Source organism: Camelus ferus, chromosome 24 (assembly GCF_009834535.1).
Source record: "Camelus ferus isolate YT-003-E chromosome 24, BCGSAC_Cfer_1.0, whole genome shotgun sequence".
NCBI classification, from domain to species: domain Eukaryota; kingdom Metazoa; phylum Chordata; class Mammalia; order Artiodactyla; family Camelidae; genus Camelus; species Camelus ferus.
Window position 1 is genome coordinate 6153470 of NC_045719.1, and position 22446 is coordinate 6175915.

General features: G+C 41.3%; 1 protein-coding gene and 1 long non-coding RNA gene across 3 annotated transcripts in view; one reads left to right on the plus strand and one right to left on the minus strand.

Moving 5' to 3' along the window:
* The window catches only part of EMILIN2 (elastin microfibril interfacer 2), a 46336-nt gene extending 42150 nt beyond the window's left edge, over positions 1-4186 (minus strand). Inside the window, exons 1-2 of the mRNA XM_032467341.1 lie at positions 3745-4186; positions 3094-3216 (exon numbers count right to left, since the gene is read on the minus strand). Coding sequence (XP_032323232.1) covers positions 3094-3216; positions 3745-3878 — 257 coding nt within the window. The 5' untranslated portion in view covers positions 3879-4186. The remainder of the gene's footprint in view (positions 1-3093; positions 3217-3744) is intronic.
* Positions 3225-12198, plus strand: LOC116659585. Of its 2 annotated transcripts, XR_004314937.1 has the most exons (4): positions 3225-3673; positions 4292-4678; positions 6000-6175; positions 11330-12198. It is a non-coding gene; the product is annotated as an uncharacterized LOC116659585 (long non-coding RNA). The 2 variants fall into 2 exon arrangements; XR_004314936.1 differs by having other exon boundaries at positions 4292-6175.
* Positions 12199-22446: the final 10248 nt, after the last annotated feature.

Genomic DNA, 22446 nt, shown 5'->3' on the forward strand with positions numbered 1-22446 from the left:
AATAGGTTTGTTTGTTGGTTTATTTGTTTGTTTATTAACGGAGATATTGGAGATTGAACCCAGGACCTCGTGCATGCTAAGCATGTGCTCTACCAATGAGCTATATCCTCCCCTCCAGAGATCCCTACTCTTAAGTTCCCAGTGACAGAAAAATCTGCATAGGAATTAAGAATTCTTTGCACACAAGAATGATATTACTACCTCACAAGCACTAGGACGCAAGCTTTGAATTGTTTTTCCAGGAACACACGTTCAACTCCATCCCCTGGTGCCAAGTTTCAGAGTGGCGGCTGCGCTCAGGGACACAGGTGAGGCTTTTCTGAAGTGCTCAGAGTCCACCCCTCTGGCTTCCCTCGTATCAATCACCCTTTCAACAACCTGCCTAACAACCCCAAAAAAGCAAAGCAAATTGTCCAGTGTTTTAATAAAATAAGAAACAAACTGCACAGCATAGTGGACAGTGTGGAAAATGATGCAGTACAGTGTATTGGAGCAAAGGGGACTAAAGCACACGGACCAACTTTCACTCACTTTTCTATGGGAACTGCCCCCACAGAAGATGGTGGAAATGTTCCTGGTGGTTGAGAAGTGTGTAAGCTACTAAAGGCACACTCTCCAACACACAAATACACATGCTCCCTATGGCTACTGGGACAGAGGCAGCTCAGTCACTTACCTGTCATGTGACCACAGGAAAGGACAGAAACTCCCTGCCTTGTTTCTTCACTGGTAAAATGGGGACAGTGGTCTTCATCTTGAAGGGTTGTTGCAAGAATTAAACTAATATATGGAATGAACAGCCCTAACACAGCGCCTAGTTGCCCAGAAGTTTCTGCACAGCTTCAGGAAAGTGATTACTTCAAACGTCCACGTATCAGACAAAAACCCTCTCGGCTCCTGGTTTCACATAACCATACCCAAATTCACAACCTGGAATCTGACTCTCTTAATCTGTGCCAACGGAGCATCGTCTGACCCTTCTGGAAGTGCCCACGGGCTGGGTCTCCCACAGCCTGGGGAGGCTGAGCGCCCAATGGCTCGTCCAGCACATAAGTTCTCTCCTCCTTTGCACGGCTTCCCCACCAAACCCCTTGTTTCCCTGCCGAGTTTCCCCAGTCTCAGAGCATCTCTCCCTGGCTTCTTCACTTCTGTCCTAAAACATGCAGACTTTTCTAAGTAATTCTTCACCTACTTGGCTACTATCAACCCCCTACTAAAACCTTTGAAACACATTTGATTCCTGGGTAAAGGAGTTTCCTCATGACCTGCGCCCTTAATCTCAGACAAATTACCACACCTGTAACCCCTTCCCCCAACCCGCTGGCCTGGGATTGTGTCTTTCTGCATAAGCAAATTTCCCTGCTACCTAAAACCCCTGCCTTCCTAGACCCCTCAGCCTCCCAGGCTTCTCCTACCCTCGGGGCGGGGGTGGGGGGCGGACAGTGAGTGGGGAAGAACCGAAGATGGCATTTCCTCCTCCAAAGTTTTGGCTTTACTCTCTCTCCTTGCCTGGTTTCTCTTCCTCTGTTGCCTCCACACCTCCAACAACTCAGCTCTGTTCCCACTGGGTCAAGTCCTCGCTGGCTCATACCTGCCACTCCTACATTCTCACTGTCACCAGCAGCTAAACTGTATTCTTCACTCAAGCATCTCTGCCTGCCTCCCAACCGGCATGGCCTCCCAGCAAGTCCCGGGCCTCCCGGCAACCCCCACGCCACCCAAAAAGCAGCCCAGGCTGTTTCCCAAGAACCTTTACTTCCACGGGTCTCAGCTTCTAAGGATCAAATAATGAAAACCTGACAACACTTGTGAACTGAGAGCGGCTACTCGGACTCATCAGAAACACCTGCGAAATTCTGTGTTAAATGCCCGTTCCGACCAGAGACAAAGGCAGTACTACAGTACTGTACCCTCTGACGGCTCACCCAGCTCAATGTGACAGCCAGCAATTCATTTCAATCTGATTCTCTGTGTATAGCAAGTTGGGGGATCTCTTTTAAGTTTCTGTTTGCTTTGGTTTTGGGGGTTTCATTTGTTGAGCTTTTCCTAACAGGAATTATCCTTTCCCACCGCAGCCCATGTGCAATGATCCTGGGAGCACTTCCACCTCCCATGCCTGAAGGCTCATTTACTGCCTTCTGGAATAAGGCTTCCTGGAGCACGAGTTTCAGTCTGTCCCCTTGAACTGCCAGAGACAGATCCGCCTACTGGCTATTCTTTGCTGTAAAGACAACTGTGCTCTAAGACAAACAACTTATTCTTAGGGGAAAACAATTAATTTCAAACATTACACGTGTTCCCCATTTATTCACATCAGCTCATCCTCTGATATATGACTTACACAAAAACACAAAGACTTGCCAGATGACAAGTGAATGAGTGGGATGCACATAACAAAATCTGTACCCTATTGCTTCGCTTCCTCTTTGTTTTTATAAGATGGTGAAATCTTTATAAGCAAAAGGATTAATTCTTCCCCTGCTCTTTAAGGACCATTCTCTTCTGACAACCACTTAGCTGAATCCCCCCAAATCTGATTTGAAAAAAACAGCAATGGCACACTTTCAAGCAAGTAGTTCCTAGGGACTTTGGAGATCTACAACACCTGGAGGAGGCCAGTCTTATGGGGACATTTGGGAAAAACTTGGCTGTTTCAGAACACTGACTAGAGCAAACCTCTCAGCTAATTCTACACGTAAAAGTTTTTAGCAGTATACATTTTGGAGTCTTCTCTTGCCCCAGAACACACAATATGGATCTAATTAGGTCCAGCTGCCTTATGTTAGTAATAAAATTGAAAGAAAAAGGGAGAGAGAGAAGTGGGGGTAGGGGCTTTGTTCGTCCCCTTCTATGTCCGGTGATCACAAGCTCCCAAGGCTGGCGCATCCTCGGTGCTCACTCCAGGCAACACACGTTCCTTAGATCCCCCGGCGTGCCTGGTACCCTGCTCAGAGCGCAAACTTTTCAGGGGCTGAGTTTTCACCCGCTGGAAGAGATTTACTGAGCGGCTGGAGCCCAGTGCTCTGACCCCACCTCCACCCCCGCGGCCCAGGCCAGGGCGCTCCCCGCCCTCCCCTCCGCTCCGAGACTTACACGAGCGCGGACGGACAGGGCATCTGGTTCCAAGCACAGTTGTACTGAGCCTGAATAAAACTCTCACTTCCCTCCAGCACCGAGCAGCTCACGTTCTTGTTCACGATGTAGGCGCACCAATTCCTGGGGTGAAGGAGGGAGGGAGAAGCGCACAGCGTAAACCCGGAGAACAATGAGGCTAGGGGAGAGGGGACAAAGTGAGAATCGGGGAGCCCGTCGTCCCTGCGGAGGCGGGGGCTGGACAAGCAGACATCCGGAGGGTGCGCGGGTGCGCCTCTTAAGAGAGTGCACTTTTGCCCGACAGGAGATAGGAAGAGCCCCCTGTCCCAGGGACCCCAGTGATTCCCGGGGGCAGTCTCCTGATCGCCCTGCTCTGCGGGCCACTCCCCGCGCCCCGTGGCCCCGAGGCAGCACTGCTGGAGGCGCAGGCGAGGTCGCCCGGGACGCCCCGCGCGCGCGCGGGCCCTGGAGCACGCAGCCACCGCGGAGGAGGCACCGCCCCGGCCGCCGGAGTGGGACCCGGGATGCGGCTCACCGCCTCGGCAGGGCAGCTTCAGGGCCATTGGCGGTTCGGGGACGGGTAGGCGGAGGCCCCACGGTTCTTGGAGGGAACCTCGCCGTCCTGGGGGCGAGGAGGAGCCGCGCACTTACTTGTTCCTGGCGCTGGGCCGCGCGGGGTGCCTGGGCTGCGGGCCGGCGTGGCACAGTCCCGCGCCGCCCAGGGCCAGCAGCGCCAGCGCCCAGCGCCAGGGAGCGCGGGGCCGGGGCCGTGTCCGCTGCCACATTCTGCGCGCGGAGGGCACGCCCCGCCGGCCGGATCCGGAGCGCGTGGGTCGGAGCGGGCGCCGGGAGGCTGCGGGCGGCCGGGGCGCGGCCCGGAGAAGGCAGGAGGCTCGGGCTCTTCGCGGCGCCCCAACTCGCGCTCCGCGGCCGCCCCCTCCTGCTTCTCGCTCCCACTTCTTCTTTTCCACCCCGTGCGCCCGCTCTTCTCCTCGGTCCCTCAATGACGCACAGGTCCCCCCGGGTGCCGCCCTCTTTATTTCACTTCCCTCTCCGAAACGTGACTCTCCCTCCACCACGTCTGTCTCCAGTCCTCTTGCTTCTCGGCAGGGGGTTTGGGGTGAAAGGGCTATAGGGTTTGGGAGAAGGGTCTCTGTTACAGAATTTCCAGTTACTAATTCCTTTGGTCTCTTCCCAGAAGCAACTCCACCTCCCACCTTCCAGCAGGCGCTCCCGGGGCCCCTCGGGAAGCGACCGCAGTCAGCGAGTCTGGCGGTCCTCACGTCGTGCCCGGGTGCCGGCTTCCTACGGAGAATGAGGGACATCTTTATCAGTCCTTTATCAGACCCGACTCGGATTTCCCTTTCTGGCAAGACGCGGCCATTGCTCCACATGTGGATTTAGGGGAGTTTAGGGGAAATGAACGCGGGTCCTCTTCTCTTTCTTTCCCTTCCGCATCCATTTAACCGTTTCCAACTCTATGTGCGGGGCAGCAGGGGACACTGGAAGCGACAGCCCCACCACTTCCCAGCAGCTTCTGAAGCGCACATGAGACTCTAACATACACTACACTAATTTTTGAAAGGTAATCTCACAGCCTCTGCTTCTGATGTCCTATTCTGAACTTACTTCTATCAACGTTAAAGGCATTTACTCCACAATAATCGCTTTTGCTTCTAAACAGCTCAGACACTGTAGGCGTCCACCTTTTCACTTGCTTGCGTATTTTCTGCCTGTTTTTGAGTTACATCAAGCTCTACCGATTTCTTTTCGGGATGAAGCAACTCCACGGAAGAAAGTTACATAAAATCCCCACCAGGGTCTTGTATTCTTGGGGTATGGAGAAGGCTATGTACTTCAGTTAACCTGCTGCATCTAATGAACCAGAGTGAGCTTATTTGCAGACTAAATAGATTAACTGCAATGTCTGGGAGCAACAGGACGCTGCTGGCTATGAATTGTGGACAGTAAAGCTTTGCTACGGTCCCTAATGTACCTAAATGGAGCCAGTGGTCCATTTTATTTCTCATACACTTTGACGATGTTGTTGGGCCTTTTGACTTGCAAATATAAGAAAAGAAAATTCCCTAAGTAGAAACTTCACAAGAGCAAAGCAGAAAAATATACCATGTAAGGACATTGTCCATGAACTCTCCAAGTGGAAGATCATGCAAATAATGGACTGACATCATCCCAGCCTTCAAAAGAGCCACCGAGGGGAAAGTAACAGAAAGGGATAAAACGCTGTCTTGCGTAACCCAATCTCTATCTTTCTGTGGGACTTTTCCCCAGTCCTCCCAATCCTAATGCAATTTTTGTCCCTGAAGTGTCATAAGGAAGAAGCAAAAATGAGGGAGGGACAGAAGGGGGAAAAATGGAGGAAACACCCAAGTTATGTCTGTCTACAACTGACAGCTAACAAACCACTTCTCTTTGATACCAGTAAATTCTCAAACTTGAGAGCGAGCCAAGTTGACAAGTCACATCTATTTTTTTCATTGAATCAGTTATACCAGGAAGCTGTATTCTAGTCTGAGAGCTGGAGGACCAAATTTTCATTGAAATGACAATACTATATTGAATCAGCTATAAATGGCATTTATCAGTAATTAAATATTATTCTAAGCATCTCTTACATGGGAGGCACTGAGCAAAAATAATGAATCTTGGGTGAGCCAAGACTGATGTGGGCTCTGGGTTTACAGAGCTGCCAGGCATTCCTGTGCAAGGAAGGGTGTAATGGTTCTGGTGGACAGTCAAATAAGGGAGACAATATTTGACCCATGTGTCTCTCTAGACACATCCCCACGTCTCTGGTGTGGGGCTGCCCTGGGAAGATGGAAAAGGAATCTTGGCTCTCAAAAAGACTTGAAGCCAAGATCTCAAAAGACCTTTCTCTTCTCTAGCCAGAGGAAAAGACCCTTCAGATTCAGGAAACGGAGCATCTTGCAGAAGAAGCAGGGCAGAGGCAGACTTCCTGAGGAGGGAGAGCTGAAGCGCGTCAAGACACAGTCTACCTGGGCAGGTCCGATGGTCCCAGCCACAAACAATGAAGTGGACGTAACTGGCAGATGCTGGAAGTGTGAGTTCTTTATAAACCGCCAACTTCCTCAAATAAGCACTTGAAAACTGTCATCTTCCTATAACAATCTGAAGGACTTTCTTCTGCTTTTAAAACAAAAGTGCCCCATAGTAATTTATACTCTTGATTGTGTAACCAACTTACTGAATGGAACTTGGGTCCTCTCCCCAGTGAGCAGCAAAGCCAATCTACTTACCCAAGGCTGTGGTGAAGGGGAGTATACAGCATTTACTGCAGGGCACCAAGCAAGGAGAACAGGCAGCTCCAGCTCAAAAGACCCGAACTCCCCTCTGGCTTTCAGGAAAGGGTTTTAAAGGCAACATTTGGGGTGAGGGTTACAGGATACATGATCAGCTTGTGCACTTTGGTCTGATTGGTTGGTGGTGAGGTAACAGGGTGAAGCCTTTGGGAATTTCAATCATCTTCTAGTTCCAGCTAGTCTGGGGTCTACGGGCTTGTGGTCGGTGTCCTCCACCTGGGTAACGGTCAGAACAACTCAAAGATATGCGTCAGAGTGTCGTGTGTGTCCCCTGGGGATGAGCTAGGACTTTGTTTTATCACTCAACTATTGTGTGAGCTATCATTGCCTTTCTTACTTGACTGCTTTTCCTTTATTTCTGCATTCCCTCACTTCTCTAATTAGCAACTGCTTGAGGCTGCTCTTTGGAACTCAGGGAAGGCCCAGAAGACTAAAGCCTTTTTCTCTACAAAGAAGAAACGGGGAACACAGAGGGGCTTTTGTACCCTGCACGGCCCTGCAGGGTCCTGCTCGGTTTTGATTCCCCCTTTTCTTGATATTCCTCAATCCTGAGGGAAACATGGGCGGGACAAGAAAGGGAAGAAGATTTTGGATAGAGAGGATAATCATAAACTTGGCAGAGGAACTCAGCTTTAGGGGGCTCAGTGTCATTATCTGAAGCAAAAATGCAAAGTTGAACTACCTCATAAAATCCACTCCCTTGCTATTGGTCATGAGAAAAGATCTCATCAGGCTCTATACTTGGGGGTGAGGGAGGGTACTTCTCCTGAGGAGGTGAGCCTGCTGGGTGCCTAGCACACCCAGCCTCCCCTTCCACTGCCTGATGGAGGAGAGGGGTGATCGTTACAAAGGCAGCGGTCGGGTTCATTCCCCTCATCCCACCACCAGTCATCTGGGCACATTTGATCAAGATGAACCGATCTGCATCTAGGATGTGGTCAAGTCGTAAGACTAGCCTGGGTGTCCTACCCTACTCATTCCTCATCTTTGCCTTCCAGAACTCAAAAACAAATTTTTTCCCCTCATTTCTGGGCTTACTTTTAGGTGTCTTAACTTCTTCTTTGTGCTGTTGACTAATGATGGAAAAAGAAAGTCCTTAAAGATTAGATATCTTGAATAAACTTTGATTGCAAAACATTTCTAATGTAATACACCCTAAGAAAATGTCTTATACATTCTTAAATTAGTGATAAGATGCCCCCCCCACCTTTTTTTAATGCAGTTTGGTAGGGAGAGACAGAAATGTCTGAGAAAAACTAACTGGCTGCACCATCTAGCTTGGTCTCTGTTTTGGAAGGCTAAGGCTTGGTTGATACAGTTTTGTGAAGTTCGATTTGCCTAGGCACAGCATTTGACAAGGAGCCTTCAGAATGAATTCAGTAAGCTCCCAGACTTCAAAATTTACAAACAACAGCTACTTTCCTATCTGTCAAAGGCTTTCCTTAAACAGACCAAAACAGAACAAAGAACAATTGCTCTCTTCAGTTTTTCCTAGCTATATATTTGCAAATATCCCATTAGCTATACAGAGCTAAAGATTCAAAATCTCTTTGTCTTCTGAACCCAAGGCAGATCTTATTTATCAATTGATTCGACAGTACTATGAAAGATTATGGCCATTATTTTAATCATCTTCCTTGAGAGAAGCCAGGAGCAAATCTCCCTATATTAATTGATCAGGGGTGTGTGCCTTAATACATGTTAAATCATCACTTGAAAACTTCAAAACTGAAAAGTTGAAATCATGCCTGAAATTACACAAGGAAAAGAAACACTGTTTGGGAGCTCAGGCAATGGAGTTAGCGAACTGTTCAAAACTAGGTACCCTCACCTCCTGAACAGAATGATCGGGGACAAGTCAAAAGCCTCCCAATCCTCTATTTCCTCCTCTGAACATGGGATGCTGCCTGGGGCTTTTGGGAGCATTTGTGGTGTTACGACATGTGAACTGCATAGCATGGTGCCTAGCACGCAGCACGTGGAGGATAAATATTCACAATTTTTGCTACTCACCGCTTCAGCATTGTAACAAATTTGCAGTCAGATTCAGAGCTTTGTCATCCTTTTGTTGTGCCACTGATGTGGGTGGCTAACCATCTACTGCACTTTTTTCCAAATAAGGAAGATGAAGAAGTAGGTGTGAAGTGGACATTTGCACGACTCCGGCAGGACAACTTTAAATGTGATGGTTGGGCTCTTGACTTCTAGCCCTGTTTTCTTTCTCCTGCTCCCCAAGAGAAAATGTAGAGTTCAGCTGATTGTTCAGGACATTCCATCCTCTGCATTGCAAACGAATTAATTTTAGGACAATTCTATGAACTCTTTGGGGGGGATTAATAACTCTATAGAAATAAACTCAGATACTCAGGCCATGCAATAGTAAATATGTTCTTCTTCCTCAAAAAAGATGAAATTAGTAACCAATTCTATTTCCTTTAACTTTTTCCAGCTGTTTCTTAGATCTAAAAATGCATCCTATAGCTAACTGTGGGCCATATACTACATTCGACAATTCAGTGCTGTCACACTGATGGTGTGGTTTTGAACACATTTTTTTCTTCATAAGAAATAAGTGATAAAAATAGGCTCTTAGAATTTCATTTGTTTCCAAGAGAACTATAATAGCTCAGGCAATAATGCCTTCATGTATATGAGCCACATCAAACTATGTTGTAGTTCATCATTTATTTATGGAATGAGAGTTGGTTGTTCTGGAATCAACAAAATGTTTTAAACAGGCAGAATGTGTTTGATGATTATAAAGTAAATGATTAAATTTTAGGACAATCTTGGTCCATACTCAGAATGGTATTCATGAGCAAATTAACTCTTTGTGGTATTTCAGGTAGGGCAGTTCTAAACAATGTTTCAAGTATTTAAGTACAGTCCATGCTCACTATTTGGTGTAGTATGTTCTATTAAGTTGCTACAAACACTGAATTAGTTGAACCATTGCCTGTAGAGGAAACAGAGTTAGGAGGCCTCTGGTCACAATGTTTTTGTCAACCAATCAGTCCGTGACTTTATATATGTTTCCATTTAAGGACACCTTATTTAATATCTATTGTTGATTCATTAACAGCGAATTCACGGCCAACACCACTATAATTCATGCCTGAACAAAGCTTATCTAACATATATACCGTCTCCACAAGGCACACCATAACTTCTGTGCTTAGGAACACAAGACAGCACCTCAGCACTGCGCTTAGGGGCCATTTTAAACAATGAAATCACCAACAAAAAGCATAAAAATGCAAAAACATGGCATTAAATTTCATGGAAAGGATACATGTTTACCTTATGAGACTTAAAACAAGGAGGCAGAGAGTGGCCTCGCAGGAGCTCAGCTGGGAAGGTGCACTACTAGGTGAGTCACTTTTTTTGCCCCTCTGCTCAAGTCCACCAAAGGCCAAGGAAGTGCTGCAAGTGTTGCTTTTGGAGTTACAAATAAATTTAGTGAACAGGCAGGTTCAGAAATACAGAATCTGTGATTAATGAAGATTGACTGTATTTCAACTTAAGTCCAAGAAAATGTTACATTTTGGGGGAAAGTTAAGTTCTTGGAATTTTGTGGGCATCAAAAGATTTGTTTCGTCAGTAAGCATACTGAGGAAGTTCTGCATATGGAACTCTGTACCAGGCAATATGTGAGCCAGAAAAAAAGAGATTCAGTTCTTTATCATCTTAATTGACTGGAAAGCAAAACACACATGTGTGAAATGACTTAACACGTACAAACTTACATTCAGTGAACAGAATACAGCAGAGTAAAAACAGTGAACCTAGGTGATGATAAAGAAATAGAGCCTGAGGCAACTAGGAAAGTTGAGTATTAGGAAAGACCACAGGGAAGTGTGGGTTTGAGTTGAGTGTTTCACTTTTTGTTTTGTTTTGCTTTAAATCAGCTATGATTATCAAAAATGAATGTGGGAGGGGTGGTATAGCTCAGTGGTAGCGCACATGCTTAGCATACATGAGGTCCAGGATTCAATCCCCAGTACCTCCAAAAAAAAAAAAAAAAAAAAAAAAGAATGTGATTTGCAAGAGAGTAAGGAGCAATTAACGTGACCTTTTACACTGTATGTGTTTAATACATAAAGGCAGGGCCAGCTGGTAGATTAACTAAGCCAAAGCATGTGGCCTTAGAAGTATCCAGGAGGTAGATGAAGCAGGGAGGCCAGGTAGGTTGAAGAGTAATGGACTCGAGGAAAGGGTGCAGGAAATGTCGCTGTTAAAACGTACAGTATAGGCTGGTGGAGGAAAAACCTCTGGTTCTTTTTTTCCCTCATCTAAAGCTAGCTTGGGTGATCAGATGTCCTGATTTGTCCGAGCCAGTTCTAGGTTACCCTTGTAGATCAGTTGACACTGTTAATTATTTTTACTGTCTTTTCTTCTTCAAAAGTGCCTGGGTTTGGACAATAAATTATCCGGTCACTCTAAGAGACCTGAAATGAACTGAAAATCACAACTCTGTTTAACACAAACTTAGTGTCTATAAAAGCTAAATAAAACATTAGTAAATGTCAGTGCAAATCATAAAATCGAAAAAGGAGAATGCTTTGGACTGCTGTCAGTCGTAACTTTACTTGGGCAAGTTCTCCTGTTCTGTAAGTGCCGCAAGCATTTTGGTAACTTTCTGAAGTTCATATTATATTTTTAAAAAAATTGACCAGGCACTGGAGTCATGGTTTGTTTAACTGGTTGTTGACGAACTAAAGATGGGTATTTGCATGAAATTTCTTAAGCTCTGTCTTAGATGTAATCACTTTTTTTTTTTTAAAGTTTAAGTATAGTCAGTTTACAATGTTGTGTCAGTTTCTGGTGTACAGCATAATGTTTCAGTCATACATATACATATGTATATTCCTTTTCATATTCTTTTTTCATTGTAGGTCACTACAAGATATTGAATATAGTTCACCGAAATGTCATCACTTTTAAACTCATCCCCAGGACCTAAGTAAGAGCACAGCACCATGGGGCTACGTTCTATTTACACGCTCGGGCCCAGCCACAGTGCCTTTAAATAAGTGCAGAGCAGAGAAGGGAAGGCTCTACTTAAGGGCAGCTACAATCTAAACCCACTGACATCCTTGAACATTTATTGGTTAAAAAGACTAAAACAACATAGATAATATGTCATGAGCAGATGAAAGTTGCTAATCTCTTTTGACTAACAGAAAATGTAAGTTGAGAGCAGAGTTTCACATTCAGAGAATCTTGAGGGGTCAAGGAGGAAAGTGCCTTTGTTTTCTATGACACTTTCACATGGTTTTTTCTAACTTTTAACAAAATGCTTTTTCCTGGTATATTCCAAGGTTATACCTTCCAAGGTGCTGTTTGGGGGCAAAGTGGTGCCAAGATTCCAGGAAGAAATAAGCACACTAGGAAAAAGGCACTGGAACTCAGTGCCAGTGTGTTTCATCCCTAAAAGAATCTTTTACTTTATTCCTGGGGATTCCAATTTCATAAAGGTTTTTTTTCTTTTTAAATATTTGTAGATTGTAGTTTTCTAATGTAAATTTTATTAAAGCATAGCATTTTTACCAAAAAATGCACACCACAGAAGTGATCAGCTCAATGAATTTTTCACAAAATGAATGCAGCCACCTAGCCAGCACCCAAATCATAAAGCCAACCATGACCAGTGCGCCAGGGGCCCTCATGGCTCCTTCTAATCACAAGCCCTTCCTTCCCAAAAGCCACATCGATTCTGACTTCCAACACCAGTTTTGAATAAACGTTTGTTGAAGAAAAACCACTGATTTGTCTTATCCATTTTTTAATCCCTAATACCTTGCACGGTGCCTGGCACGTAATACTTGTTTAATAACGTTGGCTGAATGAGTGAAGGAAAGCAGACAGATGTCTGACTTTCCTAAGACAGTGGATCAGATTAACACACACAACATATAAGGGCAAGAGTGACATTACATTTGGGTGACAGCTGGTATCTGTGGATGCCAACCTGGAAACAAGCTGAGAACTCAGACTTTGAACAGAAGAGTCCACTTGAGTTTTATCTTTTAACAAATATAAACAATTTGAATGAATCGAAGCCGCTGTAAGTTTTCCTCGGGACTTAACCAACTCCGCTCATATCCCATCCACTGTGACCAGTGAGGCCAACCTCCAGGGACCTTGTTTCTCCTTCTCACTTGTAAATGGTCCCGTGTAGCCAAGAAATGACTATTTTCAGCCCTTCTCCACCCCGCTCAGAGGCCCGGTCGATCAGAGAACAAAATAAGAGTCACCCTCTCCCTAGGCCAAAGCATGTGATCTCTGGCCAGAGTGCTCTCCGCCCTGATGAATGAGGTAATGAGGGGCAAATGAGGTTTTGTATGTGTGTCGCCTCAGAATGACGGCTTTCCCTCCCCGTACTTTTAAAAAGCTGGAATTAAGGACCTGGCACCGCCAAATCACAGCTTAGCCAGACAGATCTGTCAACTGTGAAGAGATAACAAATAAAAGGAAAATCCGTTTCAAGCTTTGAACTGCTGCTCCTATATGGTTCCCAGGGAAATACAAATAAATTATGTCTTCAGAAGGACAGACGTATTATGGAAATCCGCCTTAAGTTGGAGTTTTAAATATTTCTCTAAGATACTTCAAATATTTAAAAGGAGCATGTCTGGAAATGGACACTTTCTGCTCAGAGGATGTTCCCTCCAATCGGCGTCCCCACCCCCGAGATGTGCTGTGCTTTGTCACAGATGAACCTTCAAACGCAGGGTGCAGAGATAAAGGCCACACTGCAGAAACACACAAATCCACCAAATGCATTTAGTCCACATGAAAACTAGTCTTCAAAGACAGGAGTGTTAAATCCAGAAACAAATCTAATTTGCCTGACGAGGAAAAGCAGTTCTTGCCCCCTTTTTTACCTTTTTTCCAGTCATTTTCACTGGAGGCCTGTAAGCAAATATAATCTTTGCATAAACTGTTCTTGGTGTGGAATTTTCTACAGGCCTGGAGAACTTCAACTTCACCTATGAGACCCTGGCAGTCCTCATTCTCTGAAGCTTTGCAGAGGCGTCCAAGCCCTCTCAATGTTTGCAGCATATAACTGATAAAGAATGGACAGAGGAATTTAACAAATCAACAAATCAACAAGAAAAAGATAAATAATCCAATAGAAAAATGGGCAAAAGACTGGAATCTGCACTTCACAAAAGAGGAAACACAAACAGCCAATAAAAAATAGTACTCAACCTCATTAATAATCATGGATGTGCAGATTAATACCTAAGTAATTAATATCAATGCAAATAGATACCACTACATACTACCAGACTGACAAAAATTTAAAAGTTTGATCACACCAGTGCTAGTGTGAATACAGAAAGAAAATCTCACACACACATTGCTGGTGGGAGTGCAAGCTGCTACAACTGCTTTGGAAAACAGTTCTGCACAACTGTTTACATTTGAACAGCCACAGACCCTAAAACCCATCAGCACCCCTAGATACATAACCTAGAGACAATCTCACACAGGTGCACTGGGAGACTTACATTAAAATGTTCTCACAGCATTGTTTCTAATAGTCAAAAATGGGAAACAATTCAAGTGTTCATTAAAGTAAAGTGTATGAACTCTGGTACATCCATATGGTAGAATATTACACAGCAAGAAACATGGAGGAACTACCAACAGGCATCTGGGTGAATCTCACAAAACTGGTGAAAGAAGTAAGTTAGAGAAGACTAGTCCATTAGGGTATGATTTTCAAATTTATACAAAGTCCTCAAAGTGCCAAAAATAAACTATGTTTTTCAGAAGGTGCAGAGTACATGGTGAAATTATAAAAACAAATAGGAGAGAAACAAGGCAGGGTCGTGGCTACTTCTGGAGAGGAAGGAGGGAAGAGAGATCAGAAGAGCACTCAGGTGTCTCTAGGGCAGTGGTCCCGTTTCAGACTCTGTAGTTTTATAGTTACTATTTTAATATATACTATTAATGAAAAATAAGACACATACATATATATTCACCATAAGAAAGAATCTTTAAGAAAAGTCTATCTGGCAAATGTAGATTTTAGCCCCTCACCTCCTCAGGTGCTGCTTGAAACACAGAAATAAATGATGTTTTAGGGAAATTATGGTACATTTGTCTATGTCTAGAAATCTCTATAAGCCTGACTTGATTCCTTTTTACTCAGATCAAGGCTCAAAACATATTTGTTAGACTTGTTAAACTTTTTTTTTTGACTGTTTACTCAAAAAGTTGAAAACACACTCACTTCTGAGGAGGGCTTGGCCCCGAGGACATGGCATGGTCTTCATGGCCTGGGGTTCCGACCAGCCCTCCCACAGCAGGATGGCATTAAATCACCCAATTCCCTCTCTTATTGCTTTGGATTCTTCTTTTTATTTTCCCTCTTCTATCATTTATTCAGATAGCTCCAAAAACTTGATTTTAAGTCCTCTATTTCCTCATTTATTTTTAAAATTGAAATATAAGTTACATTTTATACAACTGACCATGTAAAGTAAACAGTGCTTAAACACACAAACCTATGGTCAGTTAATCTTTGACAAAGGAGGCAAGAATATACAATGGAGAAAAGACAGTCTCTTCAGCAAGTGGTGTTGAGAAAACTGGATAGCAGCATGTAAATCAATGAAGTTAGAATGCTCCCTCACTCCATACACAAAATAAACTCAAGATGTCTTAAAGACTTAAATGTAAGACACAATAAATCTCCTAGAAGAGAACATAGGCAAAACATTCTCTGACATAAATCTTAGCAATGTTCGTCTAGGTCAGTCTACAGAGGCAAAGCAAAAATAAACAAATGGGACCTAATTAAACTCACAAGCTTTTGTACAGCAAAGGAAACCATGAGCAAAACAAAATGACAGCCTATGAAATGGGAGAAAATATTTGCAAATGATGTGACTGACAAAATCTTAATTTCCAGAATATATAAACAGCTCATGCAACTTAATAACAAAAAAACAAACAATCCAATCCAAAAATGGGCAGCAGATCTAAAAAATTCTCCAGTGAAGACATACAAATGGCCAATAGGCATATGAAAAAATACTCAATATCACTAATTATCAGAGAAATGCAAATCAAAACTACAATGAGGTATCACATCATACCAGTCAGAATGGCCATCATTCAAAAGTCCATAAATGATAAATGCTGGAGAGAATGTGAAGAAAAGGAAATCCTCCTACACTGCTGGTAGGAATGTAGTTTGGTGCAGCCACTATGTGAAACAGTATGGCAATTCCTCAGGAAACTAAAAATAGACTTACCATATAATCCAGCAATCCCACTTCTGGGTATATATCTGGAGGGAACTCGAATTTGAGAAGGTACATGCCCTCCAATGTTCATAGCAGCACTATATACAATAGCCAAGACATGGAAGCAACCTAAATGTCCATTGACAGATGACTGGATAAAGAAGATGTGGTATATTTGTACAATTTAATTCTATTCAGCCATAAAAAGGAGTAAAACAATGCCATTTGCAGGAACATGGATGGACCTAGAGATCATCATTCTAAGTGAAGTAAGCCAGAAAGAAAAATACCATATGATACCACTCATATGTAGAATCTGAAAAAAGAAAAAAAGAAAAAAAAAAAAAAAAAGGACACTGTGAACTCATCTACAAAATGGAAACAGACTCACAGACACAGTAAACAATCTTATGGTTACCAGGGAAAGGGGGTGGGAAGGGATAAATTTGGGAGTTTGAGATTTACAAATGTTAGCTACTATACATAAAAACAGATTTTAAAAAAGTTCCTTCTGTATAGCACAGGGAATTATGTTCAATATCTATCTTGTAATAACCTTTAATGAAAAAGAATATGAAAATGAATATATGTATGCATATGCATGACTGGGACAATGTGCTGTACACCAGAAACTGACACACTGTAACTGACTGTACTTCAATTAAGGGAAAAAAAAAAACATAACAGCTAAAAAAAAACCTGGGGTTTTAGTAAATCTTAAGTTTTCATCACAAGAAAAAATTTTATAACTACATATGGTGATGAATATTAACTATTAAGACTTATTGTGGTCATCATTTCACAGTATATACAAATATCAAATCATTATGTTTTCACCTGAAACTAATATAATGTTACATGTTATTGTACTTCAACTTAAATTTTTTTAAATAAAAAATACTTGGTTAAAAATAAAAAGAAAAGATACATATACCCCATTGCTCATAACAGCACTAGTTACAATAGCCAAGACATCGAAGAAACCTAAATGTCCATCAACAGATGACTGGATAAAGGACACGTGGTATATTTATACAATGGAATACTACTCAGCCATAAAAAGGAATGAAATCATGCCATTTGCAGCAACATTGATGGACCGAGAGATTATCATAATAAGTGACGTAAGTCAGACAGAGAAAGACAAATATATGATATCACTTATACGTGAAAGAAATGATACAAATGAACTTATTTACAAAACAGGAACAGACTCAGTCATAGAAAAAAAAACTTACAGTTATCATGGAGGAAAGGAGGTGGGTGGGATAAAATAGGATTTTGGGATTTGCAGATACTAACTACTATATATAAAACAGATAAATGACAAAGTCATACTGTATAGCACAGGGAACTATATTCAGTATCTTGTAATAGCCTGTAATGAAAAAGAATATGAAAAGGAATATATATTTGTATGTATAACTGAATCACTATGCTGTACACCAGAAACTAACACAACATTGTAAACTGACTATACTTCAATAAAAAAAAAATAGGTCCTCCTATTAAAAAAAAAAAAGAGCAAGTTGAAATTACAGGGAACTGTATGAAAAATAAAGTTCACAGTACAATGGTTTTAGTACACATGCCAACATGTGCAACCACCACACAGTCATTGTTGGAAACTTTTTGTCATCTTGAGGAGAAATCCCATGTTCTTTAGCTATCACCTCCAGTATTCATTTCCTAGGGTTGCCATTACAAAGAAACAAAAACTCAGTGGCTTGAAACAACATAAATTGTCTTAGAGTTTTGGAGGCTCCAGGTTTGAAATAAAGGAGCAGTGCCATCCTCTAAGAGTCCTTCTGTTTTAGTCTGTTTAGGCTTCTGTAAGAGAATACCATAGACCGGGTGGCTAAAAAAATAAAAGAAATTTATTTCTCACAATTCTGGAGGCTGGGAAATCCAAGATCAAGGTGAGGGTAGATTTGGTGTCTGGTGAGAACCTGCTTCTTGGTTGATAGATGGCTGTCTTTTTGCTGTGTCCTCACATTGGTGGAAGGAGCAAGGGATCTCTCCGATGTCTTTGATAAGGGCACTAATCCCATTCATGTGGTCTCAACTCTCATAACCTGGTCACCTTCCGAAAGTCCCACCTCCAAACACCCTCACACGTGAATTTTGGGAGGACACAAACATTCAGTCTATAGCACCTTCCTTGCCTCTTCCTTGGTTTCCTTCTAGCTCCTTGGTTTGTAGATGCGTTATTCTAGTCACATGGCCATCTTGTTCCTGTGTGTCTTCACATTATCTTCTGTTAGTGTCTGTGTCCAACTTTTCCCTTTTCATAAGAACACCAGTTACAATGGGTTAGCGCTCACCTTGATGATCTCATGTTAACTCGATTACCTCTGTAAAGACCCCATTTCCAAAAAGGATCAAATTCTGAGGTACTAGGGTTTGAATGTCAGGATCTTTTGCAGGTACGCAACTCAATCCATAAGGTCACTCTGTATCCTTTGGCTATCACAAACCTACTCCTCCACACCCCACCCCACCCCCAACCCTGAGCAATGACGAATCTACTTTCTGTTTGTATGGATTTCCCTGTTCTAATTTTCATGAGTGGAATCATATAGTATGTGGTCTTTTGTAACTGACTTCTTTACCTTAATGTTTATCCATGTTGTAACATGCATCGATACTTTCTTTTTTACTTTTTTATGGCCAATATTTCACTGAGTGGATATAAAAATTTTTGTTCATTCATGGACGGACATCTTTTGGCTATTATGAGTAATGCTTCTATAATATTCATGTACAAGTTTCAGTGTGGACAAATGTTTTCATTGCTGTTGGGTGAGTGCAATGGAATGGAATTATTGGGTCATATAGTAACACGATGATTCATCATTTGAGAAACTGCCTGATCCACATCATTTTCCGAAGTGGCTGGATCTTTTCACATTCCCACCAGCAATGCACGCCAGTTCTAATCTCTACACCTTCTTGACAAAATTTGCTGTTATCTGACTTTTTGATTCTAGCCATCTTAGTGGGTGGTTTGATTTGTGTTTCCCTGATGAATAATGAGGTTGAGCATCTTTTATGTGCTTATTAAGCATTTGTGTATCTTCTTTGGCGAAATGTCTCTTCATATCCTTCGCCCATTTTTAAATTGGGTTATTTACATTTTCATCATTCAGTTATAAGGGTTCTTTGAATATTCTAGACATGTCTCTTATCGAGTGTATGATTTGTAAACATTTTTCTCTCATTCTGCTGGTTATCATTCACATTGAAAGTATGCTTTGAAGCAACACTGTCTAATTTTGATGAAGTCCAATTTATCTCATTTTTGTTAGTTGCTCTTGTTTTGGTGTCATATTTAAGAATTATTTGCCAAGATTAAGGCCATGAAGACTTACCTCTGTGTTTTCTTGTAGGATTTTATACTTTTTGCTCTTACATTTAGGTCTTTGATCTTTTTTGAGGTAATTTTTGGATATGCTGTGAGGTAAGAACTAATTTAATTTTTTTAACTATGGCTATTGTCTTAGCACCATCTGTCAAAAAGACAATTGTTTTCCCTTTGGTTGGTCTTGACACCCTTGTTGAAAATCAACCGACCACAGAAGCATACGTTTATTTCTGAACTCTCAATTTTCTTCCATTCATCTATATCCCTGGCCTCATGCCAGTATCACAATATCACATTGTCTTGGTAACTGGTACTTTCTAGTAAGCTGTGAAACTGGGAAGTGTATGTCCTCCTATTTTTTTTTTTTTTTTTAGTATTTTTTAGTATTTTTCCAGCTGTTCTGTGTTCCACATGAATTGTAGGATCAAGTTGCTAACTTGCACAAAGAATCAGCTGGATTCTGATGGGGACTGTTAAATCTGTAGATTAGTATGAGGAGTACTGCCATCTTAACAATTTCAAGTCTTCCAAAAGTCTTCCAACCCACAAATATGGAATGTTTTTCATTTATTTAGATCTCCTTTAATTTGTTTCAGCGTTTTGTAGTTTTCAGAGTGTAAGTTTTGCACCTCTTTTGTTAAATTTAGTCTAAGCATTTTATTCTTTTAAAAATGCTATTGTGAATTAAGATTTATTTCATTTTTGGATTATTCATTCCAAGTGTATAGAAATATAACTGATTTCTGTATGTTACTTTTGTATCCTAATCTTGAATTCATTTATGAGCTCTGATTTTTCTTTATATACAAGATCATGTCATATGCAAGCAGAGATAGTTCTACTTCTTCCTTTACAATCTAGATGCCTGTTATTTTTCTTGTGTATTTGTCCCAGCTAGAACCTCTAGTGTAATGTTGAAAGTGTCAGGAATAGGTATCCTTGTCTTGTTCCTGATCTTAGAGGAAAAGCACCCTATCTTTCACTATTAAGTATGATGTTATCTCTGAGTTGTTCATAGATGAACTTTACAAGGTTGAAGAAGTGCCCTTCTGTTACTACTTAGTGCTGTTTATTATGAAAAGGGGCTGGATTTTGTTAACTATTTTTTCTGCATCTATGGACATGATCATGTAATTTAAAAAATTCTATTGATATGATCAATTGATTTTCAAATGTTAAACCAATCTTGCATTCCTGGGATAAATCTTATTTGGTCAGGGTGTCTAATTCCCTTTAGCTATTGCTGGGTTTATCTTGCCAGTATTCTGTTAAGGATTTTTGCATCCATGTCTACAAGAGATATTGGACTGTAGTTTTTCTTGTGATGTTTTTGTCTGGTTTGGGTTATCAGGGTACTACTGGCCTCATAGGAGATGGGAAATACTCCCTCCAATATTTTGGAAGAGTTTATGAAGAATTGGTATTAATTCTTCTTTAAATGTTTGGTAGAATTAAGTGGTAAAGACATATGGGCCTGGGATTTTCTTTTGTGAGTAGTTTTTAAAAAACTGATTTAATTTCTTCACTTGTTAGAGGTCAGACTTTTTCTTCTGGAGTCAGTTCCAGTAGTTCATGTCTTTCTAGAAATTTGCCCCTTTTATCTAAGCTATCTAATTTCTAATTTCCTTGCATATGATTGCTCATTGTATTCCTCTATAATCCTTTTTATATATAAAAGGTCAGCAGTAACCTCTTTCATTCCTGATTCTAGTATATTCTCTCCCCCCTCCCCCCGATCAAGCTGGCTAAAGGTTTGTTAATGCTACTGATCTTTTCAAAGAACCAAATTTTGGCTTCATTGCTTTTCTCTATTTCTATTTCTAGTATCTATTTCACTCCACTTATTTCTATCTTAATTTTTATTATTTTCTTCCTTCTGCTTATTTCAGCTTTAGTTTTCTCCTCTTTTCCAATGTCTTAAGGTGATAGATTACTGATATGAGGTCTTTTAGCCACAACTCCTAAGTTTTGGTATGTTGTGTCTTCACTTTCATTCACCTCAAAGTAATTTGTTGAGGTTTCTTTTTGGCCTGTTCTGGAGAATGTTCCATGTGTGCTTGAAAAGAATGCAAACTGTTGTTGAGTGAAATTTTCTATGTGTCTGTTAAGTCATATAGTTGGCTTATAGTGTTTTTTAAGTCTTTTGTGTTGATCTCCTGTCTAGTTGTTTTACCCATTACTGAAAGTGGGGTGTATAGTCCCCAATTATTATTGTTGAATTTTTTTTCTTCATTTCCGTCAGTTTGCACTTCACATTTTTGTGCTCTGTTATTAGATACAAATGTTTATAATTCTTAATATCCTCCTGACGGATTGATTCGTCATTATAAAATGTTCCTCTCTAATAACATTTTTTATAGTTTATTTTGTTTGATATTAGTATAGCCACTCCAGATTTCCTGTGATTGCTGTTTGCATGACATATCTTTTTCCATCCTTTTATTTTTACTCCATTTTGTGTCCTTGAATTGAAAGTGTGTCTTCTGTAGATAACATACAGTCTTGGATCAGTCATTTTTCAAAACTCCAGACTGACAACTTGTCATTTGATTGGATTGTTTAATCAATTCACATTTAATGTTACTGATATAGTTCCTTGCAAATGGCCATCTTCTCTGTGTTTTACATGGCAGAGTTGGGACGGGGAGAGCTCACTCTCTTATTCTCTTTGTATGAGGCCATAGTCCTATCGATTAGGGCCCCACTCTTACAACCTAATTTAACCTTAATTACCTCCTAAAGACCCTATCTTCAGATATAGTCAGACTAGGTGTTAGGCCTTCAACATATGAATTTTGGGGGAGGACATAATTCTGTCAATAACATGTAGCATCTTAATTTCACTAATGATATTTTCAATATATTTTTTGTGTTCTTTTTGTTGTAACAAAATTCAATGTTTGATTCTTCAAAACTTAACTATATTAATGAAAATAAACTATATTTAGACCACCTTCAATATTTGTACATCACCTTTATACAACTGTAACTGTGCTTTCAAAAGACATTTTGTAAAGGACATTACTTTCACAATTAAAATGTGTTTTAAAAATGGGAGAACATTAAAGAACATTAAATTGGTCTGAAATATATCTCATAATGCTGAGAGATATGCTGTTCTTTAACAAATTAACTGTATTTGTATTCAAAATAACATGATTTTTAACTAAAGACCATCATTTCTGGTCCATTTTAGTGATTTCCTGGCTCCAAAACAAAATGTGTATATTTATTTCTTTAATCCATATGTCTTTGTGCCAATACCATGCTGTTTTGATTACTATAGCTCTGTAGTATTATCTGAGGTCTGGGAGGGTTATTCCTCCAGCTTCATTCTTTTTCTTCAGTATTGCTTTGGCAATTCTAGGTCTTTTGTGATTCCATA